The sequence below is a fragment of the Tripterygium wilfordii genome, chromosome 10 (assembly GCF_013401445.1).
Source record: "Tripterygium wilfordii isolate XIE 37 chromosome 10, ASM1340144v1, whole genome shotgun sequence".
NCBI lineage: Eukaryota > Viridiplantae > Streptophyta > Magnoliopsida > Celastrales > Celastraceae > Tripterygium > Tripterygium wilfordii.
The window spans coordinates 3,271,081-3,297,180 of record NC_052241.1 but is presented as its reverse complement, the minus strand read 5'-3'; the positions used below and the strand labels follow the sequence as shown (position 1 = coordinate 3,297,180).

Below are 26,100 nucleotides of genomic sequence, written 5' to 3'. Positions count from 1 at the left end.
ATGCGTCTGCCATTTCCACCATGGGCAGTGAAAACCCACCTACTCTGTATCTGCCAAGCAGGCTAATCGCGCGATAGGCTGTGGGAAGTGGACACTACCTTATTTGTGCGTAATGCCGTAATCTAACGTTAAAGCTTCTTCTGGTGCACTAAATGTGAATGATGCGATTCCAGCCAATTCGATTACTGTTGGATGGACATTTATACAGATATTGACTGATTCCTTTTGTAATGAAGGCGTCAAAGGTTGATTAGTGCCGTATACGTCAATGGCCTTGTGCATTGAATTTGACCTTTTCCCATACAAAAAATAAGGTCATACAAAGTAAAAGTTAGCTGCTTGTGAATTTTTTACGAGATAATTGTGAATTTTTCACTTGGTAGGTGTGTGTGTGTATATATATATATATATAAAAGATATATACGTAAGTTGCAGTTGTTTCACTTGTTAGTGCTGTTATTTTAGTGTTTGAAGTGTCAGAAGTGACCAAGGTTGTAACATAAGAATAGTCAAACGTACAAAACTCACATGAAAAAACACAACCACATACTGTTATAACTTGACATATATATATATATATATATATATATATACTTGATCGGTGCATAATGTGGGTTCAGAGAGCTGATAAAAAGTGAGCCTCTATGGAATTGCACTTGATGAAAGAATCATAAAAACACAACCACATACTGTACTGTTATCTCTTAACATATCCAGCTTCTAGTGGTCACAGACATGCATAATTTGTTTGCCATGGTCGCCATGGAACACAAGCAACATATGACGACCAATTAAGTTGTTTTTGTTCCCCTGATTAAAGGCAATCTCAATTAAGTATTATCATTTAGTACAAGAGTCCCAAATTGGTGGCAAGTGAAGTGAGAACTGAGAACCAAGACATATATATGTTTTGAGACATCAAGCCAGATCTCTTGTTGATTTCACTTTTCCAAAGTGTATGCATGGGACTATGGTTTATCTTGCATTGTGAAACAAATGATGATTACATCTTCTAGCACGCATGAAATTAATATTAAGCTGTGCATTGTACTTGAGAGACTTAATTCATGCATGTCTGCCATTTCGCAGTCTACAAATCCAAACACAAATTAACAAGCCTGATTTATGCAAGCAGGGCATGTCCTGTTACGTTGTTGCAATAGGCAGACAACAAAAGCGACTTGGTTGCTGTAGTTTGTGAAATATATTTGTATATATCGATTTCCCAGTTCAGCCTTTTTGTTTTCTTCTTTTGGGGGTGGGTCAAACGTTAATAAGCATCATTACCATATACCAGTTGCAAGAGCCATTGGGAACCAGCTGTGCTACATTGTCTTTGGCTAAGAATAGCTATATTAATTAAGGTTTGATTGGAAGAAAACAAGAAGCAATTATACCATTTTTTAACAAAGAATGGCGGTATACAAGTTTATCCTTTGAACATTCAATATGATCAACCTAAATTAAGCCGTCAAATCTGCGCGCATAGAAATTTCACATCTGACAACATGATAAATTGGGTCAAACCCAACATATTGCCACAAGGGTATTGCTTGGGAATCAGATTCAGGAGTGATCATAAGATTTAGTTGTCTCATCTTTTGCTATACAATAGCAAACATTCTGTGATTCTTATCAAAGCTTTGGTGAAATAAACAATGGAGTGGTCATAAGAGTTGTAATGACCGAATCACTATTGCCCCAATAAATGGAACATAAAACATTATGAATATCTTTTGAAGCAGTCCTTTTTGCATTTTTCTTACTACAAAATCACTTGCAGAAATGATTAGGTACTTTTATCTCCCAAATAGTCAGACTGCATGAGAGCAGTAGCTAGCTTAAAGCATGCATAGCAGGCAGCAGCTAATTCACACTTGAGTGCCAAAGATACCCTATGATTTACTGATTCACCCTAGCTAGCTAAGCTAATTGTGCGACTCGTCCCTTTTTTGAAAATTGTTTTCTTACCTTATTTTCTTCCCCTTTCTCAATGATTTGTTTCTTTGACTTTTTCCACGTTGGGGTGTGGCATTGGCTGTAAGAACAGTCATTATTCTCGTTGGATTCTTGGTGGAATTCCAATTTCATAGTTGGCCTACAAAGTTTTATATATATATAAAGTTCTAGCTTGTGCAATACGTGATCTTTGGACATTTTCGTTTGCTACTTCTCCTAACATAAATTTGTTTGTTGGCCACCACCGACTTATATATTGATCTTTCGTCTTGCAGTGAGTGTGAAAGTCTGTCTTTATATATAGTAGGATCTGATGAAGAGATAGAAGAAAGATTGTTCCAAGTCTCAATGATGGCACCATATTGAAATCCTCGCAGTAGACTTCCAAACATCATTATCTGCCACCCATGTGAAAGACTAGCATTGGCTGGCAGCCAGTTGGGCTTCTTAAGTCAAAATGGGCCATTATTGGGCCTACATCCTAACGACCCTTCCTTTATTCTACTTTTCCCCTTTTTTTGGGCCATTCTTAGGCCTACGTCCTAAATGCCCTTTATTTTACTATTTCCTTTGTTTTTTTTTTCTTTTTCAAATATTTTATGATATGTGAATGATAGTGTTGGCCTGGTGGTTAGGTGCATGCTAGTCATGCTCTCTCTATCATGATTTAATCCTCAGCCTAGACATGAGCTCATACATGGATTTTTCATAGATTTGTCTGACATGCATAGTTGTTGGAGCTTTTCTATATGGGACAGAAGATATGTCGATTATGGCCACTGGGGATAGGAGTGTTTGAGTTTTTGATGTCATGATGTGTACTTCGAACATGCCAAGACTTGTCAATCCAAAGAATTTTGATATGGGATTTGCGCACCAATTCGATCTGTCACCAAACAAGTTGTATGCAGTTAGAGAACACAAAACTACTAATTCGGGATGCCTTCTTGAAAAGAACTTAAAATTTATCTAATTATAAAGTGAGAAAAGTAAGAGATATAAGACAAATACTGAAATGAGATTACTTCAATGAGAAAGAATGAAAATAACACATCGCTGGAATGCATGAGAGTTTTCATTGGGAGCACATCCTGGAATGCATGAAAGAATGTGCTTTACAAGCTAAATCATCATAGTAGCCGCAGAGCCTACAACCACGAAGGCTTGAAAAGAAAATAAATGGGTTAAAAACTAGTTTACCAAAGTCATGATAATGTAAAGGATAAAGTTTAGAGACGCGAAGTCTATGTTTGACACAAGATGCTTATGAATTCTGCTTCTTCTGCTTCTTATAGTCTTCATAGTCTTCAATGGTGGTCATCATCTCCTGGTTCCTAGGCATGATCTTGATACATCTTATCGTGATAAATCATGGAAAACTACTTGCTTACTTGTTGCTTGCGTTACTAGACCAAATTCCACTATAATCGCAACATCTTTAAGTTGTGTGGATCACAATGGTGAACTCGTATCGTGGTTCTTCTTTATGGAGGTTATTGAAGACTCCCTAGGATATAGGCTTCATGCTTGTTCTGGACGAAAAGAGGCTAACAATTGTCATTCTTGGCCGCTATTGATTGATGAACGTGGGAAGGTAGGTGGACTCTCAAAGTATAGGAGGAAATCAATACTGGACTTCGGTCGTTGTGCAATAGCTGAGAATGAGTTTGAGACAATTTAAGAGTGTGAGGGTATCAAACTCCGTAATCTTCTAAACATCACTGAGCTAATTCAGCTAAATCTCACATTTTCAATAACAAACAACATTTAAATAGAAGAAAACATTTTTGTCAACGAATCTATGAGTTTTAGCTATTTCGGACATAACTCTCCAGACGTCCTAATTTCAAACAATAGAATCCTAGATTTTAACTTAAATAAAATTACAATCCCTACTAAATGAATAAACGATTAGCCATAGATTCTCCTTGCCTCTCCATGTGTGACCTGGCGATTGGATGAGAGTTTTCATTGGTGGACCTCATACTGTCATGTGTTTTCTGATGGGTGGAGGTCACTTTTGTTACAAAGAATAACATACAGAATGGGAACCTAAAATATTGTTGCTGCCGATTCCCACAGTATAAAAACAATAGTTTATGATATATGCTTTTACTGAAAATGGATGTCACGTTTTTTTGACAAGGACGAAAATTGCCGTCCCTAATGAAAATTCAATATTATAAAAAAAAAATCCCTAATGTTGTTAAGATCAACGGTCCACAATTTTGTATCAATAATTTTTTTTCTGTACTAACACTCTGACACATTTTAAATATCAAAATAGCACTCCTTTTATTTTTTTTATCAAAATGATATTTAACAGTGTCTTTAGAAAATAAAAAATTCACTAATGACGTTGTTTGAAATGGGGTCATTGACTTGAAATTAAAAAAACACTAATAATGCTCTTTCAAACGACGTCAATTTAAGGAGAATGGGAGATAGTCTGGTTGATCAGATTGTTTGCTCAAAACCTTAAGGTTCATGATTCTATCCTCATCAGGTGTGATAGGCATGACTTAATGTGTGTGATAGGCATGACTTAATATGTCAACTTCTTCGAACCCTTTGATGGATAGACATAAACATCAACTAAGATGTAGAATGGATTCTACCTTCATTCAAAAAGTGAAATAGGTAAATATTAAGAAATCCAAGTATGGTTCTAACATGGCACGAAATAGGTAAATATTATCAAATCCAGTCGGGATCATGAAGTGAAGACCCATCATTATTTTCCCCAACGGTTGAAGCCTAATGTGCCCTTGCCCACAGCAAAGAGAGTGCATTGGAAGTTGAGAAGAGCATGACTTCATTCTCTCTGCGAACCAATATAAAGCCTCACAAAACTGACTGTTGTATGCAAGATGTCCTGTTACCACATAAGAAAGCACATTTTTATACTTAAGAAACTATTACCTTATCAAAAAAAAAAAAAACTATTAACATGATTAGGATAAGCAGCAAAGTATTTGTTTGTTAAGGATAAGCTAACTATCCCTTAAACGTGTGGTCTTCATAGCTTTGGAAAAAACTACGCATATTTTTTGAAATAGTTCATAAGCAATGTTCTGCTAGAGAGACAAAGGATATGAGGTCTACAATTAATGAAGAAAAAGAAGATGTTGAAAGTTGTCAAGTTTTGATCCGATCGTAGCTTCAAGTTTTGATCTGATCATAGCACACACAATACATACCATTTAGGGACTTCTCAACATATCCTTCTTCGTCTTCCACATGGGTTTCCTCGTATTAAATTTTCATACCTGAAGCATAGTGAAGCAACCATTATTATCTTGAGGAAAGGAATACATATTTAAATGCAAATGACAACTTGGTGGTCTCCTACACATCCTTGATTTTTTTTGTCAGATTTTCTCAGAGAACAACTTGTTTCAAAACAGAACCGAGGATCTCAAGTACAGTGACAATTAATACCTAATGAGCTTATCCAAGTTTCAACAATTCCAATGAAGATCAAAAGGCATCATAATAATAGCCACGTCATCACAATCCACCATACCTAACCACTCAAAGATGAGGGGAAATAACTCAAACATAGAAAGTGGAAAGAAATCTCTTTGATTAGAACTAACAGCTTTCCTACTAAAACTACAATGTCTATACTATATGATGAAAACATTTACAGCGAATAAAGCAGGTAGAATAATAGTTGATCCATACAGAAACCTATTAATTCAAAGAGAAACGGAAGCTCTCTTACAAGTAATTCATTGGGGAGTTGTAGATTTGGTCCTTCCATTCAAAAACATGGATCATCATACTCTCTAGATAGTTCTCACTTACTCACTCTCCATGTCTTTGATTTGTGATTCTCTGTTTGATATTGAAATCTTGTCGACTTTACCTGTCAAAAATAATTGCTTTGACATAATCCTTCACAAGGCGTGATTAGCGAGAATTAGAAGACTCAATTCAAAGAACTCACAAGGTCTATCATAACCCTTGTCTATCACCAGCGAGTCCTTGTGGAGATATAAAATGAAAAAAAAAATCTGCCTCAGCTCAGCAATCTGTAAAAGGAGCAGGAGTAAATAACTACAAACATAACTTACAATCATTCGCTAAAGTCCCCAATCTCCCTTGTTATATCAAATTTTGGTCTTGGAGGAGGCTCTCACTGACTCTGTTATCTCGCCTATGCCGTTTTTTCTTTCAATTATATGCAAGAATCAATAGCAAAGAAAGAGTATATACTTAGGAATAGCAATAGAAAGTTACATAATAGGTTCCCACGCCAGCCCACCGTTGCAAATCGAAGCTGAGGCCAACAACCTGTACAAAATCACAGACACACAGGGATAGGGAAGATTGAGATCGAAGCAGTCGCAGAAACAAAACAAAAATGAAAATCAGAAGAGATGAAAGAAGAGAGAGAAACAAAGACCCAATCAGGTCGATTGACAAAAGCAATCAAAACAAAAACTTGGAAAGCCATACCTCGTCATGGTCTGAAAAGAGAAGATCCCTGTGATGAGAGAGAGAAATGAAAATATCAGCAGAAGACGAAGCTGAAAATAGACCCCAATCTCCCGTGCAAAACCAGCACATAAAGAGGATGAAAAAGGAGAGATGCATGCAGGAAGAGATAAGACTGGAGTAGGTGCATGCATCAGTTGATCGCCCAGGATGAAAGACCATTAAAATAATCAAACGGTCTGTAGTTAAACATATCTTCATCACGGACGAAGCCCATACGCGAGAGTAGGAAAAAACGCCGGACTCGCGCCCAATTCTAGCAACTTTATAGTAAAGTATAGATAGATTTATATGACCACTATGCTGTGATTGTAAGAATTTCTTGCATTCTTCATGTGACAATCTAATATGAATAACATGAATCGATAGTCTCTCTTATATAAAAAGGTTAAATCTTATTTTTCGAATGCAGAGGAGGGGAAGGAAGGTTCGAGTTCAAGATTTTTATGAGATATCACACACATGAGTGTTATCTATTCTCTCTTATATAAAAAAAGGCTAAATCTTACAAACACCTCTTAGTTTTTAGGTCATTGTTAGATGCATTATCTATAGTATAAAATTTTGATATATACTTAAATTTATCTCTTGTGAGTTCTTTTTGTCCATTTATAGTTAAACTAATTGATGTAATATTTGATAACATTGTTGTTTATGCATTGTCCAAAGAAGATGGTTGGAGAGGGAGGTATGATTAGAAGTGAAAATTTAGTTTCTTTGTAGAGTATATATAATATTTAAGCGTATCTTTTGACGAAAAAATCAGATCAACTATCAAAAGAATGGATGAAAGAACCTTACAAAAGATAAAATTAAGTATGAGGAGTACTTCTCAAACTTCTAAAACCATACGGATGTACCTAGAAATTATGCAAATCATAATAGTGTGGTGGTTTGTAACATTTAGACAAAAGACTAATACAATTTTTTGTCACTGAAAGATTTTAGATTTTTTATTTTGGTCATTGAATGTTCAAATGTTTAAAAATGATCACCAAAGATAGTAATATGTTTCATTTTAGTCACTTTTGATGATCATGTTGAAACATTTGAACATTCAGTAAACAAAATAGAAAATCCAAAATTTTGAATGACCACAAATTGTATTTAACCTTTAGAGGAAACAAAAATCTATGTCCTCAATTAAAGTGTTACACACGCGCCAGGTAAGCGCTTGGGAAGTGGGAACTACCATTCCTTGGTTGAGCCATTATCTTAACTTGAACAACGAAAAGCACCATTAAAATCATGTTTTTGTTATTTTTTTTGCCAACATTGTCCCATTTTCTGTGTCGACCTTCTTGGTGCCCTAGCGCTCCCATCAAGCTTAACCTTTGAGTCTTCCTAAAGGCTCCTCTTTCTCTCCGACTATTCGTTGCAAGTGTTTATTCAGTAAGCATTTCTGTTACCTGTTTTAGGTTCGAATTGGGTTCACTTGAATTGATTAGATCTGTGGCAGTTTAGAGTAGTAGCCGCTTTCTACTTAAACGCTTGTGGAAATCTGAGTTCGCGTTATTTCCTTTTTGGTTGTTGTTGATACGTAACAGGTGCTGTTCTTTAATGAACTTTAAATGTCTTTCCTTTTTCTGCATTGAAGTCTGCTTTCAGTAGCTGAATTGAGTGCCTCTCAAGGCTTTGCCCCAAATATCAAGCTTGTTCCATTCACTGCTTTTGCTATTTTCTACTATTCGTTTAGGAATTCTGGGTTGTATTGGCATTGGTATATAATCATTTTATTTTTATGCACTTTTGTTCGAAACCCATGTTTTATCAGGTCTCATTGTAGATGATATTCATATATTTGAAGCGTTCTGTTATCGGACCTCCTTGCTTCTTTGTCTTTTGTTTTGTGTCTCACCATCTCTGGGACTGGGACTAGCAGCTGATTTAGGGAATTTCAAGCTCTTGTAGCCTTGAAAGGAAGGTATATGAAACTTATGTCCATGAAACACCCATTAATGAGTATGAGAAAATATGCCAATTCCCACACAGCAAGGTTGTTCAGTGATAGAAGATGGATGATTCCATTCTTAACAAGTTTGCTCATATCTATTACTCTGTTGTTGTCAGCCTTTTTTGGCCTATTTACCTCTCCTTATGGCGGAGATCAGTTATCATTGGACAGAATTCCATTTGGGAGAACAGATGATTCTAGTGAGTACTTTGTAGAAATGGATATAAAGAAATCTTTGAACACGAGTAGGTATTCCAAATTAGAAGCACCTAGAATAGCTTATCTTATATCAGGTACAAAGGGCGATAGTCAGAGAATGATGAGGACCTTGCAGACAATTTATCATCCTAGAAATCAGTATATTCTGCATCTGGATCTTGAGGCTCCACCTCGTGAAAGGTTGGAAATGGCCCAATTTGTGAAAAGTGATACAACATTCGACGAAGTGAATAATGTGCGCGTTATGGCACAATCCAATTTGGTAACGTATAAGGGCCCCACAATGATTGCTTGTACGCTACAAGCGATTGCAATTATGTTGAGGGAGAACATGGAGTGGGACTGGTTCATTAATCTCAGTGCTTCAGATTATCCTCTTATGACACAAGATGGTTAGTGCTGAACTATTTACTTGTTTCATATTCGATGCTGTTTCTTTCATTGCGATTATGTTTTTGCATGATTTTTTTGGTTTCCTTTGTTTGAGTTTATTTCTGTAAGACTGTGACATTAAAAAAACAATGACATGTATGAGTTAATTTTAACTGATATGTTTCAAAACGGCCCAAACATCTTGCATAATGGTTTTCCTTCGCATCATATCGGATAAACTTGAACTTTGTGGCTTAGTGGTAGAGTTGTAGTGGTGCAACTTAGAGGTCGCATGCCTGTACCCAACTTCGCTCACTGGGGGAGCCTTTTGTATGAGAGTCGTATACCCACATATCAGATAAACTCAAACAATAAGAGAGAGGCTAGATTGTAGATTTACCAAAACATTTCTGTTGGCCTTGTGTGAACTCCTTGGCTGGAGATATTAAAAACTTTCTGTTGCTGATGGGCATTAGCATGGCTAGATTTTGACATTAGCCTTTAGCAATCCATAATGGGAGTCACTTAACTTCTAATAACTGTTGTTTTTTTTTTTCAGAAGAGACGTTTGAACGATTTGTGTGCTCTTGCTAACATTGTTTTAATAGACTAATGAGTTAGAGGTACCTAGGCTTTTGATATTTGGTCAAAGATGGGCGAAGCTGTATGGGGACTATTATATTGCTTCTAAAATCTGTACTAGGACGTAGAAGTGGATTTTGGCTTGAGTTGATAAAAGAAATTCAATTTCCGTTCTCTCTTTGCATTGATGAGTGTGGCACATGGATTCAACTGTTTTACTGATGCAGTTTATGGTTGCATCCTGGTATGAAATCCTTTTGAGGAGCCCTTGTCATTGCATTATGAAATACAATTCAAGTTGCAGGCTTAGGGTCAAAGCTCTCACATGGATGATTACTTACGAGAAAGGTTGTCCATAATGTGAATGAATAGTTTTATTTTTATAAATTACCAGTTGTTCATAGGTGGCAGTCTATTGATGATCTCTGCTTTCATGTTTTGGTGTAAATTTTTGCTATTTATGTTGAGTTGGATTTACTCTTTTCATGTGAACGTTCATCCGAAATAACAGAAAGAAAGATTGTGAATCTGCATACGTTTCAATTGTCTTTGTGTCATATGACATATTTTCTCTAATAATCTGCATTGTAAGAAAGAATTTAGAGGCATAAGCTAGTATCAATACATTTGTGTTAAATTGTACTAAAGAAAGAAATCTCTAATCTATTTTTAATTGTGCAGATTTGCTTCATGTTTTCTCAAATTTGTCTAGAAAGCTGAACTTCATTGAACATATTCACTTTACTGGGTGGAAATTGTAAGTGAGTAAATAAAAATTTGCAGGCTTTCTTTGTGAGGATCCTTCTCCTCTCTTTGATAATGTGGTTTACTGTTGTTATAATGCTCTGCCTATTGATCAGGAACCAAAGGGCAAAACCGATCATTATTGATCCTGGCCTTTACTTGTCTAAAAAATCTGACCTTTCGTGGACTACTCAACGCCGATCACTTCCCACGTCTTTCAAGTTGTTTACAGGTAACTCTATCTTTCCGGCCTTCAAGTATTATAAAATACGTAGTTCCAGTTTAAAATCAAAGTTAAAAGTTCTAGTTGGTTTGTGTCTATGCAATTACATCAGTGATATTAGACGTTTTCTTTCTTTCAAAGAGAGCACTCTTCGCAAGTATGATTATCTTTCCATATAGTGACTTCATTCCATGTTAACCTACTGCAAACAAGCCCCAAGGGTGCCTTCTTCCATTATGTTCCCCATTGTACTCTATGTTTCTAATGGTGGTTGGAAATCTCTAGTATAGCACTCACCCCGACTTTCATCAATATCGGTGAATGTCATTGTGCCATCATCTAATTTCTTGTCACCCTTGGGGAAAATGGTGAAAGATGGCTTGCATCTTCTGTAATGATTGTGTGGCTTAGGTAGGTATTTTTCCCTTCTGCTTAACATTATCACACCACCATCTCATTAGTTGTGCCTATTGTAACCCCCTGCATATCATAATCTCTCAATTTAGCCTAAATTGTCAACTGTTAAATGATGAAGAACTTGCTAATATGATTGTATTGTTAAAGAACCTGGATGGGAGAGGAAAGATTGGTCATTTACTTTGATTAGTCATAGGCAGAGAACTCTCTCTTGTTGTGTTGCTCAAATTTGCCTCCATACCAGTCATATATTTCTTACGCCAACATTTGATTCATTTAACATGCCTCTTCTCTATTATCTCTGAACACATTTCAAACTTGATCCATGTTCTCCTCTGTTTTACAGGTTCAGCGTGGGTAATGCTAACTCGATCCTTCGTTGAGTACTGTATAATGGGATGGGATAACCTTCCCCGTACTATTCTAATGTATTACACAAATTTTGTATCTTCTCCAGAAGGGTATTTCCACACTGTTATATGCAACAATGAAGAATACCGGACCACTGCAATAAGCCATGATCTTCACTACATTGCTTGGAATAATCCTCCAAAGCAGCATCCCATCTCGTTGACAATGAAAGACTATGACAAAATGGTACAAAGCAATGCCCCGTTTGCCCGGAAGTTTGCAAAGGATGATCCTGTTTTAGACAAAATTGATAAAGAGCTTCTAGGCCGTACTCATCGTTTCCCAGTCGGGGCATGGTGTATAGGGAGCACCGATGGTGGGGCAGATCCATGCTCTATCCGTGGTAATGATTCCGCGTTCAATCCAGGTCCTGGTGCTGAGAGGTTTCAAGAATTGCTTCAGAAATTGTTATCTGAAGAATCTCGGAGAAAGCAATGTTCATGACGAAAGGTGAAAGGTAATCAGGTATACACAACCACAAGTGTGAATTGGTGTGCCTATAGGGTATAGTTCTTGATGTAAAACGATGAAGCTTTTCATTTCAGTACAGTTGAATTTACCATTCACATGATGTTTCACAGAATTTACAAGTTATAAAGGAAAGTACTTTTTTTTTTTTTTTTTGTAACGGAGAACAACTTAGTAGACCTGTCCTTTTTGGACGGCCCACTAAGTTTAAACTTGTGTTGAGCTAGGCATGCTTAAATTCGTATGACAGGTTAGTTGGTCTGACATCTAGCGCAAACCACTATTTTTGACACTAATTTAGAACCAAACTCTCGATGTCGGGTGAGATTCTTTATACTCTAAGTTTGGAGAGATAATCAATTAAACTATTGTCAAGTGGTTCAATTTTGGATACATGGAGAAGGTGATACGGTATTCTCCAAATACTAGAAACACCAAACTTTATTTTCTGTATCAACATCAGGCTCGGGATATGAAGAATGCTAGCAGTCTCAGATATGACTGAATGCTTCATACAAGTGTTTTGGATTAGTCCCTAACTTGAGTAGTTAAATTCATATACTTGTCAACAATCATCTCTGGTGACAAATCAGTAAAATAGCCCTTTTCTACATCAAACCCCTCTTGGGCCGCCAGAAGCTCGACCCGGTTCTGGACCCTATCAGCCCCAATCTGGTTGGGCTCCAAAAGCATGCAAGCTATCTCAGTCGAGTCCTCACCGTGTACCAGGCCCAGTGTCTGGACCGTGGGAAGCCCACCCCCACGAGCACTAACCATTCGTGCAATCCTCCGGGCCACCGAGACATCTGTGGACAAGATGGGTATGTTGTACAATGCGACCCATGGACGTGCCCCAATCATCGAAATGCCTCTAGCCCGAGACACTTGGGTTGGGCCTTCATCGGGCTTTTCAGGAAGAATCTCAGGCATGGCCCATCCAGCCCACTGATTTCCCATCAAATTGGGCCGGTAATAACCAAGCTCTCGTCTTATTGTGTCCAGAGCCTTGCCTGTACGGTGTGCCGCAGAATATAGAAATACTGGCACTGCAGCATATTGACAAAGACTAATCAATTGCATAGCTGGTCCTTACGAAAAAATAATTTTAAAAAATTTCACATCAAACTTGAGGATATTGTCCATTGTGGGGTCCCACAGACCCGTACAGATTTTTTCTTCATGGACTGTTATTATTGGTTTGGTTCTTAGGCACGAAAAACACGATGTGTTGTGGGATTTTTAATCTTGACAATCATAACCAGCATAATAGACAATTATGAAGATTAAATTATATAGTTCATAAAATTTGGACCATACCTTGGAATCTGCTGCCAATGTCTGCCGCCACAGCCTTAGCTAGCCAAGCTGCCTCATCCAGCGAAGCTCGAGCGAGGGGATGGAAAAGAATGTCGTCGACAACGCCAAGTCGAGGGTGCGCCCCTGAGTGTGACTCAAGGTTAATAGCTGCATAAGCTGCCTCAACCATATCCACCACTGTTTGCTGCAAAGGGCTATATATGGCACTCCCTGTGCTGTCAAGAACAACGTATGATACAAGAGTAAAGCGAGCCCTATTGTAAGCTCGGTCATCGAATTTGCTAATAATGACAGTTTCAGGATGAAGCCTGGCAGCTTGTTCGATCGAATCAAGAGCTGCACGGTTACGCGACTCAGAGACGAAGAATTTACAGCACAGTAGCATGGACTGGTTTGCAGCCTTCTTGTTCTTCTATTATATGGACAAAAATCAAACAAGTGAATGAGATAGATGGTGAATGTCCAAACACTCAGGTGACATGAGCAAATGTACTCTTCGCTTGGACCTGAATCGTGAGAAAGCAGTAACCTTTTTTCTAGATCAATCTACACATGCATCAGATGTTCATGTTTTAGCTTTCTCAGTCAACAATAATAATAATAATAGTAAATATAGCAAACATTATCACTTTGTGTTTACTCCTCCCTCCCCCATCACACACAAAGACACGAAAGCTCTTTCTTCTCTTAAAGATTGCTTCTGATGCTCAGTTACAAGCTAATTCAATATTGTAAAGAAAACCAGATGTGTCCAGGTGCTATCTAACAGGAAAAAGGTTAAAAGATCAGGTGAGAATGGAAAACATTTCAGGCAGGAAGATTGATTATCACATAAGTTAGAAACTCAAAAAATGCATAAGCAGTTTATGATCATTTTCTTCAGTGGAAAAGATGAACCAGGTGGCTCAGAAATTCATCAGAAGTCGAATGCTCAAGAGCACATAGAACCAATTGATCATTAGCGGATTTCCCTGGAATGGGTAAATGAAGAAAACCAAAGACTTGAAACCCATCTGGTCATTTGAAAGAGAAATTTCGAAACCTCAATGCAAGAAGAGCACATAAAATCTCAAGAAAAATGATCTACAAAAACTAATAAGAGACAGAGGAAGATCAAAACCAAGTTGTGAAGGAGTAAATGTTGAGACTATACCTTGCTGGTTGGGCTCAAATCCATTTTTGTATTCCTCTGCTTTGACCCCTCTGTTGATTAGATCCGATACTTATTTGTAAGATGGAGCCCCCCTATCCAGGTGCTTGGCTAAAGAACTCTCTAGAGAACAAAATAAAAAATAGATTAATTAATTCCATTTGTCAGGCAGACACATATTGACCAGAAGAAAGAAACAACTTCCATGCATAACGCTCCCACAGTGGGTGGGGTCGAGAACATGCAGAATGTGCGTAGATCTTATCCCCACATAATATGTGGAGAGACTATTTAACTTGTGACCTCTAAGTTGCACGCGACAATTCTAACACTGGGCCACATGTACATAAATCAAAAAAATAAAAATTGTACACTACAAAGGTAATGAGCTGACCCCACAAATGTAAAAAGACTCAATTATTGATGAGGAAAAGATTATGAATGAAACAGAGAGGTCGAGTACATACTTATTTGAATGCTCTTCTACCTCATTTCAAGTGCTGAAATCATATTCAACCACTAGATCTAAAGGCATATACCTACTTGAGTGGTTACTTATTTATGCAATCTGACATGAAATAAAAATGAATGAGATGTCATATCCAAATTAGGTAGGGATCATGCTGAGTAATCTTAAAAAGGGGCTTGGTCTAAAACTAGTGCACAATCATATGGAATAGAATTGACAAAACAAACAGAGAGTTCTTGGAATATTGATAAGAACAACAGAGAAAGTCCAACAAAGATAGATAATAAAATCCTCACTAGTAATAGTTAAAGCCTTGTGTTTAGATGTTGATTATTTTGCCACAATAATCCACAGTTTCGCCCCACAGTTTAGAAAAACAGTCATCTTCAGTTTGTCAACAGAGAATGCTGAAAAGGATTTAAACATCAACTACATAAACAATGAGAAATTAATCAAAATTTTCATTAAGTCATTGGTTAAATTGCCAAGTTTGGTTGAAAAAGAAACATAATTAGTTGAAGGAAGAATCAACAATTCAGAACACCAAATTACATTTAGTCAGCAATAGACAAAGTTGAATTAATTAGATAGACTAGTCCACATACGCCGGGCTAATTTGATAACCAGAATATGTGAAGCATGGCAATTTTTTTTTTTATTCATTCTATTCTCAACACGGCACCATCTTCAAACTTTCAAAAGTAGAGAGAAATATGTTTCTGCACTTATCACCATTACAGCAGCTACAATTGAAATAGTACCAAGCAGTTACAAAAGGAAAACTTGCAACCAAGTACAAGGATCAAAAATTTAAAACACATCAGAGAAGAGAGAAGAAAATTCATAAATAAAATTGGCAGTCTAAACATCATAAATGAAAGTATCTTGAGATATCTCCAGAACTAACATAAACTATTAATCTATTCACATAATCAGAAGAAAAATCCTGTCAAAGAGAAATCGCATTATGTTATGAATTTCCAAGGTTATCTATTTACACATGAAGCCCTACCTTGTCTGTTGCATTTCATCAAACACTTGCATCAAGGGAACCCAGCCTCAAGTAACTTTTAATTATTTTCTCCTGTGAAAAATCGCTGAAATATCCTTTTCCCACGGACAATCATGTTTCCTTTGCAAGCCTCTTGATTTCTTGTTGAACTCTATCCACTCCCACTCTACTTGGTTCGAGCAGATTGCAAGCTACCTCAGCCACATGTTCACCATGTACAAGTGTCATAGCTTGTACTGAAGGAAGGTCACCAACACTCCCACTTACTCGTTTCGCAATTTTATGAACAACAGATATATTGGTGGTGAAGACGGGGACATTATAGTTATCAACCCAACGGGTCAGTCCAATTACAACAACACCTTTTGCCTGAGTCACTTGAGCAGAGCCTTCATCTGGCTTCAATGGCAAGGATTCTGATTGCAGCCCTCGTATCTACTGGTTACCATCTGAGTTAGGCCTAAAATAACCCAGCTCTCTTCGGATTGAAACAACCGTTATCCCTTCATCACGGTAGCTCCATACAGAAATGTAGGAACTGCAGGCTAGAGAAAACATAATTAGCGAAACATCCACATGGCTCAAGCCAAATTTGCATATAACTAAGCCTTTTAACCCTGCATTAACACTGATAGAACAGATTCTGCTTAATATAAATCTAGTGTTGTGAGGAATGGGGCAACAAAAAGAAATCATAAAAAGTGCTGCGTACCCTAAACTTTTATTCTGAGAAGAAAGTTAGTGCTAGGGAACGATACATTTACATCTGGCCATCTGCAAAACCTACATACCTAACTGTTATTGAATGAAAATGCATAATCATGCAAACCCAGATCTCAAATTGATGATACATTTTTTAACTCACATCACATGATCTAACCATTAAGAGAAACAAAAGGGGAAGAAAAGAGAAATGAAAAAAAATAAATGAAATCAATAATGAAGTTATGACCAGTTTCTGTTTGTAGATGAGACCATCAGTCAGAGAATTCCGTTTAACAGAAACTCCTCATAGATGGCCACAACCCAAATACTCTTCCCGTGTCAATTAAAAGTAATTAACCCACTGGTTCAAGCAACATGCTACTGTGGGATGCAATTTTTGCAGTTCTAAAGGTACAAACCTTCAAGACTCGAGCCAATATCTGCCGCTAAAGACTTGGCAACCAAAGTTGTCTGATCCAGAGAGGCACAGGCCAAGTGGTGAAAGCAAATAAGGTCGACAACTCCAAGCCTAGGATGACTTCCACAATGCAACTCCCGGTTAATAGATTCAAAATTAGCTTTAACCATGGCAAGTACAACTCTTTTCAACATGAGTCTGAAGATGGCTTTGCAGAAAAATGTGAGACGAGTATATCCAACTCTCCTGTAAGTCACATCTTCAAATTTGTTGATGATACTAGCTTCTAGGTGTAGCCTCGCAGCTTTTTCAATTGCTTCCAATGCAGTCCTGTTTTGGCTTTCAGATATGTATACCTCGCAGCAAACTAGCATCAACTTCATCATCTTTTCTCCCCTACACAATCCTCCGCAAACTGCACCAAGAAGATAGATTGAGCTATGAATTGACAGCAACAACTATGCGGACATGGTTTTTTCCCTTGGGGACCACATAGTCCCATACTACCTGGGTAAGCAAAATAATAAAAGTAAAATTTATAAGAAACGTCCTCTTAGCAAAAACCTCGCAACCGAAAAGCAAAAACTTGATATATCAAGTTCTTCACATGAAAAAACTCAACTCTGCTTGAATCACACTGGAAGCAACAATCACTGAAATAAAATAGTGCCGCAAATGAAGGACCCTATGGAACCAGGCTTATAAAGCTGAAGTATCCAAGATGCAAAGGCTCAAGTAAACACTGCAACTTATAGCATCTTTGGGCTATGAATGAAATTCATCCACATGTACATAACATTAACTCCTGTTAAGTTGGCAGATGACCAGAAGAAAAAGAATAGTGAGTGATCCAAAAGCAGTTGCATCAGACTCAATTTAGGCATAATTCTCAGTTTCCCAAGCGTCAAACTAATGGCATTTAATGCCCAACACTCATTTTTCTAGTTCAAATACCTCATCTTAGATCTACAAGGGTTGAGTGGTTTGTGACATAATAGATAGCCAAGGCCACACAGATGCAAAGTGGTTTGACAGTGAATTATCATTCAACTAATAATAACCTCAGGTCCTCAGGCATGATCAGAGCCTGTAATGCTTAAAAAATAATCGAGTTTGAGTTTCTCTACCATAGATTTGCACACATATCCTGAAAAGGAAAGCAATACCGGCATCCAACACTTTCCTGTCAAACAAGTAAATTCGGAAGCGAAGTAAAGGAATTTAGGCTCAGAACGAGACATCTGAATTCAATCACGAAGAAAACATACTTAATTATGACTACAGAAGCATTCAACTAAATTTTCAGAATAAAAGAGGAGAGAACAAACTATTCTAACAATAAACCAGCTCTAAACCACAATTCAGCTACCGGATTGATTTGATTAGCAAATTTCCAAGCTAATCCTAAAACATTCAGGCCATCCCTTTACACAGACCGACAACAGAAATCAAAACTCAACGTCTTTGGGTTTCGGGTATCCCTCATACTCCAACTTCACACCCAAACCCGAACGAATAACCCGAAATTTCAGCCTCAATTCGTCCACTCTCTCTTGAACACTCTCATCCTCAGGCTCCATCAGTGGGTATTTCTCAATCAACTCCTCCATCCGTTTTATGCTCTGCTGGAGGCGCTTTGAGAATGAGGATGGGTCGATCCGAATCGCCGAGTTCCATACGTCAACGCATCCCCTGTAGAACCCGATTTCTTGGCCAACTTCAAACCCCTGTTTCAAGCCAACATCAAGGGCCTCCTCCTTGCCAACGATTAGGCCCTGTTTGTAGCCATCATCAAAACATTCCTTGAAGTGAGTCTCCTCTAGATTCAGCGAGGAATCGAAAATATCCTCAGTCGAATTAGATAGAGATTGAGATTGAGATTGAGAACGAGACATAATCACTGAAGAATATAATTCGAAAAGATGATAAACACAACAGTGAATCCGTCGGGCGAGATGCACAGTAACTGAGCTGCATTTACTTACCCTGGGAATCGCGAAGCTGGCCTTCCTCTCCCGCTAACAATCAGTCACAGGCTCACAGCCTTTTTCGTGGATTCGTAGATGGGCTAATACCGAAAGCCCACTGAATGGTAGCATCACAGTAATCCACTAATTCGAACGGCTAAATTCAATCACTTTTTATCAAAAAGCCCATTAACAATTGTAAAGCCCAGTTTTGTGTCCTCTAATCAGATGGGCCGAGAGCTGGCCGAGGATTACACCTTGTCATATTTTAAGCCCATTCCGTTGTTCTCCGGTTATATTTTACGTAATAATGTATTTAAAAAATCAGTAGTATCATCCTAGTGATATTTTGTCTTAACTATCTCAAATGTTGAGATGAACACATACGATTTCATATGAATCATGTAAGGCCATAATTGTGTCAATCTCATCATTTAGAATAGTTGAAAACAAAACTGTGATTCTCAACATTTTCGTTTAGAACTTAGAATTGTATCAAAGAAAACTCCAATAAATCTCCAAAAAGGTTGATGCTAATTTGTGGAAATCCACAACTATGGTTGGGATCTTCCTTAACATGTGCTCTCGCCTTCCCAACATGGTCTACTAGCAACTGCTTTACTCTCAATTTTCTTACGCCTTAAGCAATGCTAAAGTCCACTAATGATATACTATTGTGGACTTGTAACTTGTTGACTCCCATCTCACGTGAGACACCGTAAGAGTAAAGGGTTCTATGTGTCATTTAAACCTTTTAAAAAGGAAGGCTTGTTTTCGATGATTCACCGGCAGTGGTGAATGCGGCATGCATGCATGCCTGGTGGCAGCAATTGCAGTAACTAGAAACTGCAAACTTTTGTGGCAGTAAGTCTCAACCAATGCTAAAAATGGTCAAATTCTGAGCAAAAGTTAAAAGGACAGTAGGGGTACAATGGTAATTATGGGCAGAAGTTGGATGGTTGGAAAAAAATAAAAAGCTGTGATCAGCCTCCTCTCGCCAGAATCAATGCCAGGAGATGGTTTCTATGCCGCCTTCTTCAACCTTGTTAACTCCGCTCAATTAGAGAGACTAGTTGCCTGATTCTTATCACATGTAAAACAAAGAACCTCTGTTGAGAGAGAGAGAGAGAGAGAGAGAGAGAGAGAGAGAGAGAGAGCAATATGGGCGTAACATACAAAGGAAATGGTGGTGGTGGAAAGAGAGGGAGGCCATATGGATTGATGTTGCTGGTGGCATTTGGGGCTGCTTTGCTTGGCGTGATGGTGCTCCACAAGCTCAGGGAGAGACGCATCTTCAACCTCCTTGTCATAGAGAAGGACCGTCAGCTCTTTTCCCTGCAGCTTCTCTTACAGGTTACCCTCTCTCTCTCTCTCGCAATGTTACTTTTTAGGTGTCGCTCTCCTCTGTTGACAGATAAGAAGAAACATGCATGTATGGTTTTCATATTCAGTAATTAAGCTATGTAAATTTAGAAATAGATCAATCAAAAATCACTTAAGATAGATAGATTTTGTTCTGGGTTTATTAGTGTGGCAAAGATCTACCCTTTGCATATACAATCCACTCATCTTGTGAGCAGTTTATGTCCTCTGCTTAGAAATCTGCAAACCTGCGAGTGCTCTGGAACAGAAATATGCGTGTTATGAGTTTTTCTTGGTAGATTTCTGAGATACTGACTGACACCTTTTCAAATCAATGTTAAAATGCACAGAAAGAAAGAGAGAACACCAAAGAAATAAAAAGACGGACAGAAGAGATGAGAGCGAAGATGTACTTTCTTAGAAACCAAAAAATGGAGCTTGACAGTAGACTCCTGGAGATGCAGTCCACAATAGTGTCTCTGAAAGATGAACAAAAAGCCATGGAATCTGCACTTGAGGAGAAGCAGAATGAGATAAAAATACTAAGAGAGGCACGAGGCACTTTTGGAGAAGAAAATCCAGAAGTGATTGCTCTAACAGACAGTTTGAAGCAAAAAGAGGATGAAATTCAGGACTTGAGGCACCATCTCGAGCACCCAGCTAAGGTCTGGTCAGTGAGTACAGATGACCCATCAAATCCAACTCCAAATTTAACCGCCAGCAACGATGCGAGCCAAACATCAGTGATCGATGAGAGTAAACAACAGGGAAGGTTTCCAGATGAAGTGACGAGTACTAAGAATTGGGGAAATTCAACGAGAGGAGAAGATGGAAGTGAGCACATGCTTTCCAATTCCAGAATAAGTGAGAATAGATCACAAGACGAATACAGGAATGATAATGGGACGATGATCATTGAAAACATGGGGATTAAGAGAGAAGAAGAACTGCAAAATTCACACCAGCAAGATTTCACAGATACAGATGCAGAGGCAGCTGGAAGGAGTATTGAAGAGGAGAAAAATGGGCATCTTAAAGATGGGGTTGAAACTGGCACGCAGGAGATGAATACCGCCAATTCAGGTGAAACAAAGATACACATAGGAGGGAAAGAGGTTAACACTAAAGATGCAGAAACTGAAATGATATCGAAGGATGATGAACAACATGAAGCTGCCAGAGATGAACAACCAGGAAAACAAGAAAATGTATCAGCAGGACAGAATTGGAACTCTCAATCAACAGCTAAGGGGGGCATGAAACTGGAACAAGCAACCGAGTCTGGCAGTGCAGGTACTAAGGTGAGGGGAAAACATGGCCATCTCAGTAAAAGAAAGGGCAAGAGATGGACAATGCTTGTGAAAAGCAGACCATTGGAAAGCAATGGTAGGTCCGAAGAAAGTGAATTTGAAAACGTGAGAAAGCAAAACTCTTTAAAGTATGCAGAGGACAGATGGAACATTAGAGAAGGGGGAGCAACTACCAATGTGGAAAAGGCAGAAAGAGTAGAGGGCAAAACAAAGTCAACAAGGGCTGGAAAGGCATTGGATTCTTCGAACCCCACATTGCTCAAGCATCAACTCCCAGAAAACACTGGAAATTTGGTACACAAAGTTGCAAATGGTGATACAAATGATGAAGTGGGTGGGCTGCTGAAAAGACCCAGGATATTTCAAGACAATCAAAGGATAGCAAAAATGACTGAAAGCACTGAGGGTGAATCTCACAATGTCAACTCTGATGGAAAAAAGCCTAACCTGGATGAAGCTACACAAAAGGAAGCCCACGATGGTGGAACCCAAGAAAGTACAGGCAGTAGAGATCTAAATGCTGAACAGGAGAAAGCTGCTACCAAACTGAAAGTGCCAAAAAATATGGAGGTGGCAGATACACAAGGAGATTCAGAATCTGATAACAATGAGATTTTCGGAAATTCCACTTCCAGTTTGGAGGAAGACAATGAAGAATATAAGGAAGAAACAGATGAATCCGAGTTTTAGTTTGTTACCAAACTAAAGTGGTTTTCATTTTTTTCCTTTTCATTTCCACCTAGTCTGTCGCAGAGGTGTTTATTACCTGCATGACAATTACTGTAGTTTGATGTGTTTATACCTCCCTTGGCTACACCTAGCTATTATTAGTTGCATGATTACAAGCAATCGTAAGTATAAATATAGGCTATCAAGCAGAAAAAAGGTGAACAATTAACTTCAATTTACCATCACTTATTACAGATGAAGGTCCCCAGCTTAAGCCAACAATTCACACAACCATAATTTGATCCCTTCTGATGAAACAATCAACTTGGACCTTAACGACGCCATCACATTACTTAAATATGGTTATTAAAGAATCAAGTGCACAATGAAACCACAGAAATTGTAAGAAAATGATTTGATCGTCTCCTCAGAAAGCAATCAGCCTCCTCACTTAATCATCGGTCATGCTAAAGAAATTCTAAAGGTGCCAGCAGAACTTGCTGTTTCATATTACAAGAAAAATCAAATCCCACAGCAAGTGAAGTTTCAGTAAAGCACATTATTACCGGAACATTTGAGCAAGATTAAGACCTCCAGAGCTCAATGTGCTGCTTCAACCAGTTTCTGTAAACAAACAATAGCGTCTCAGAAAATCTTACAGCTAACAATACAAATGATTTTTATTGAAGTTGATGGGCAAGGCAAATATGAACTGAAATTGGTAAGAAAGCACCAGGTCATCAAGACGGGAATAAGTGGAGTATATACAGCTTATTTGTTTAGTCAGTTGAATTTTAACTATAATTGTCCACCCAAGCCATAATGAAAGGACAACTGCGACGTATTTAAGCTTCATAACACGTACAAGCTCTGGAAAGGACCTGATACAAGCTAAAATGGCCAGCTACGGCTTACTTTTCTACAAATGTTTCCAGACACTCTAGTTTGGCAATTTGGGAATCTACCAAGAGCTACCTGCAACTTCTTTCCAAAGAGCAAAGCAGACTAAGTAGTGCTATATTTGTAAGTCATAAAGAATGAGTATTTACAGAACAACTACTTTAAATGCAATTCCATTTGGCTACGGTGCAAAAGGCTCCCGTAGTGGGAATGGAATTGAAGAAGGCCAAATGTATCCAATCTTACCCCCATATGCATGGTTGACCAATGGAAGAATGTGTATGTAGCTTCACTGAATTTGACCAGCATCACGTAGAATTATACTGTACATGTTATCCAACATCGATAGGGAGGCCTTTATTATAAAATGCACTTTACTTAAAAAATGAGGACCGAGATCACAAATGGGGAAAGGAGGCATCCTAATTGTAGCAATAAAAGAGGAATCTACGTATTGTGCTCTTCTGATAAATTCTTTCGACAGGTGGACTAAAAGCTATAAATAATTACCAGCTTGATAATTCCTTTCCCTTAGATGTGCAACTGTTGAGAGTGCTACGCATATGCTTTCAATCTTAGATACTAAATATCTATACATCAAATTACTTCTAAACGATACTATGGATCAAGGCAGATGTAGATGTGAGAAGCAACCATGGAATTATGGGTTTCAGGTAATGCATGAGAATGCAAGAACCCATCTAACAATCAAGATAATTAAAAATTGAAACCTACTTCAGATTATCCAAGATAAAAAAAAGCGACTCTTGTAGTTTCAAAGGAAGTCAAAGTACCTCTTCCTTCTTGCCCTTGCCTCCAGTGAAGAACTTGTATCCTCCATAGAAGAGTAGACCCCAACCAGACAAGGAGACGATCACAAACTGCAAAAATATAGGGTCCAGTCAATAGCAAATGAGAATGGAAGCAAATGAGAGAATTGTGTAGAGAAAGTGTAGAGAAATATTTTGTCAAGAAGGTTATACACTTATACATTCTTATTACATTTCCATGCTTTTATATAGGCAAAGATTTTACAAGTAGACAAAATATTAACTTTACATGTGTTGTAAAACTAATGAAAGAAGTACTAAAGGAAGATAGCTAAAAATTTCCTAATGTACATGTATCATATTTTTACATTACATATAATTATCTAGTGACAACCTCTCCCGCCTTTTACGGTGATGTAGCCATGTGTCAATAAATACTGGAATACACTTCCAAAAGCAGTTTGTATTCTTTTGGCTAGGTTGTGCAGTCGTGCTGGATTTTATTGATCTTTAATTTTGCCTGTACTCGTGGTTCAAGTAAAATGTACAGTTAATACTTCTTTCATTAATTTTACAACACATCATGTAAAGTTAATATTTTGACTATTTGTAAAATCTTTGCCTATATAAAGGTATGAAATGTAATAAGAAGGCATAACCTTCTCTAGACTCAAGATTGGTCTCGGCATACATACATGTCCAGACCCTTCTGGTTTCTGTGACCACCACTATTGGTATTTCTAGCAAGAAGGACATGGAGGATTTAGGGTGGGCGTATTTCCTCTTCCGGATTAAAAGGTTAAACAAAATTTTGAATGCATCCAAGCAGAAGAAACTTTCATTACTTTTCTTCTCTTAGGGATTGGTAGGGTTGGGACAAATAGGAATGGAGAAGTATTGTAGTTATGAAACTTGTCAGAACTTTCAAATTTATGCTAATTATATTCATAAGCCTTCCACATGATCATGAAGGATATAATAATTATAACTATACTACATTTTACATCCCAATTTTTTATATGCCCTTATCCACCAATGATTTTTATAGAGAACTCCCCAAGCAAGGGAAGAAATAATCAATTTTTTCTATCGCTTTTCAAAGCATCAATATTTACTTGCTGAGGGAAGTAGACAACCCTAAAACATTTCATAAGAATTTCAAGATGGTGCTTAAAACAAAAAAACATCTCCTTTCATATCCTAAAGAACAAAAGCATTTTCCTTGGACTATATCAAACTTCAAGGATGTGTAACAATTTATGCCATAGATCCCACAAGAATCAGTAATGTTTCCAATATGTAAAATTAAAAAACACCAAATGCTGACTCACATGCTCTTCCTTCCATTTTGATGGACTCATTGGGTCTGTCCAACAATTGACCTTTGGTGGTCCATGATGATCTGAAAATTAAAGCAAAATAGAATGAGACATTAAACAGGCGATACAGAATTCTGGCAAATTCATAGGAACAATAACCTTGATAGTTCACTGACAAACGTCTTTACCAACCACCAACAGAAGAAAAGAAAACTATAGTACGTGACAATATCATTAATATCATTATACACTGTATCGGGAACGATCACAAAGTGTATACAAATAAAATCTCACAAGCGACCATATACAACATACAATGTTAGTAGTAAACTTAATATACAATTGATCGAGAACCTTGATCCCCAATAAGTGATCGGGATTCTAGAGAAAAAGCAAGAAAAATTACACATCTATGAATCTGTTTCATTCTGTATCGATGTACTGATATATATGAAGGCTGTTGTTGCTGATTACCTGCTGCGCCGGAAAGGCCACGCCGGGGAATGAGATTGGCAGGTTGAGCCGGTGTTGCAGAGGATGAAATCCGAGCCAGAGATGCAGCTCGACGGGCTGCAGTGGCCGCAATGGTAGCCATGGCTCTTGAGGGTTTTCGGCGAATTGATCTAATAGTCGGGTGAAAAATGGGACTGGAGTCCGGGAGGAAGATCAAAGACGTTATGATACCAAAATCCAATAATGTTAAACGACACCGCTTTAGATTAACCATGTCCCAATGGTCATGGTTTAACTGTTAAAGTGAATGTAACGGTGAACTGTGAATGGACTAACGTACCTTGTGGGCCCAAAAGAAAGCAAACTAGGTAGTAGAAACGGCATGAAACGCCGCGTTTTGGTGTATATCAGTTTGTTCTTGTTTTTA

The 26,100-nt window shown here is 37.9% G+C and overlaps 5 protein-coding genes, 1 long non-coding RNA gene and 1 pseudogene across 8 annotated transcripts; 2 read left to right on the top strand and 5 right to left on the bottom strand.

Annotated features, from left to right (window-relative positions):
• Positions 1-4,504: 4,504 nt before the first annotated feature.
• Positions 4,505-6,587, bottom strand: LOC120007938. Of its 2 annotated transcripts, none has more exons than XR_005470268.1 (6): positions 6,424-6,587; positions 6,039-6,258; positions 5,912-5,948; positions 5,687-5,830; positions 5,160-5,228; positions 4,505-4,834 (listed from the first exon to the last, which is right to left on the bottom strand). It is a non-coding gene; the product is annotated as an uncharacterized LOC120007938 (long non-coding RNA). The 2 variants fall into 2 exon arrangements; XR_005470267.1 differs by having other exon boundaries at positions 5,912-5,996; positions 6,181-6,258.
• A 1,130-nt stretch (positions 6,588-7,717) lies between these two features.
• On the top strand, positions 7,718-12,000 carry LOC120007045 (beta-glucuronosyltransferase GlcAT14B-like). The gene is made up of 4 exons (XM_038857209.1): positions 7,718-9,027; positions 10,271-10,346; positions 10,450-10,565; positions 11,320-12,000. Exons 1-4 carry the CDS (start codon positions 8,391-8,393, stop codon positions 11,826-11,828), a joined length of 1,338 nt encoding a protein of 445 aa, XP_038713137.1. The 5' UTR covers positions 7,718-8,390; the 3' UTR covers positions 11,829-12,000.
• Positions 12,001-12,247: 247 nt separating this feature from the next.
• Positions 12,248-14,805, bottom strand: LOC120007046 (glutamate formimidoyltransferase-like). Of its 2 annotated transcripts, XM_038857211.1 has the most exons (4): positions 14,787-14,805; positions 14,323-14,442; positions 13,170-13,581; positions 12,248-12,898 (listed from the first exon to the last, which is right to left on the bottom strand). In XM_038857211.1, exons 2-4 carry the CDS (start codon positions 14,344-14,346, stop codon positions 12,381-12,383), a joined length of 954 nt encoding a protein of 317 aa, XP_038713139.1. In that variant the 5' UTR covers positions 14,347-14,442; positions 14,787-14,805; the 3' UTR covers positions 12,248-12,380. The 2 variants fall into 2 exon arrangements, with proteins under 2 accessions (XP_038713139.1, XP_038713138.1); XM_038857210.1 differs by lacking the exon at positions 14,787-14,805 and having other exon boundaries at positions 14,323-14,539.
• Positions 14,806-15,577: 772 nt separating this feature from the next.
• LOC120007047 lies at positions 15,578-17,997 on the bottom strand (annotated as a pseudogene).
• Positions 17,998-18,137: 140 nt separating this feature from the next.
• On the bottom strand, positions 18,138-18,902 carry LOC120007048 (protein LTO1 homolog). The gene has a single exon (XM_038857213.1). The coding sequence runs from the start codon at positions 18,816-18,818 to the stop codon at positions 18,372-18,374; it is 447 nt and encodes a 148-aa protein (XP_038713141.1). The 5' UTR covers positions 18,819-18,902; the 3' UTR covers positions 18,138-18,371.
• Positions 18,903-19,766: 864 nt separating this feature from the next.
• On the top strand, positions 19,767-22,785 carry LOC120006827. Its single transcript, XM_038856925.1, has 2 exons — positions 19,767-20,243; positions 20,603-22,785. Exons 1-2 carry the CDS (start codon positions 20,052-20,054, stop codon positions 22,250-22,252), a joined length of 1,842 nt encoding a protein of 613 aa, XP_038712853.1. The 5' UTR covers positions 19,767-20,051; the 3' UTR covers positions 22,253-22,785.
• Positions 22,557-25,880, bottom strand: LOC120006828. The gene is made up of 4 exons (XM_038856926.1): positions 25,695-25,880; positions 25,233-25,303; positions 23,926-24,012; positions 22,557-22,855 (listed from the first exon to the last, which is right to left on the bottom strand). The coding sequence occupies exons 1-4, from the start codon at positions 25,813-25,815 to the stop codon at positions 22,832-22,834; spliced, it is 303 nt and encodes a 100-aa protein (XP_038712854.1). The 5' UTR covers positions 25,816-25,880; the 3' UTR covers positions 22,557-22,831.
• Positions 25,881-26,100: the final 220 nt, after the last annotated feature.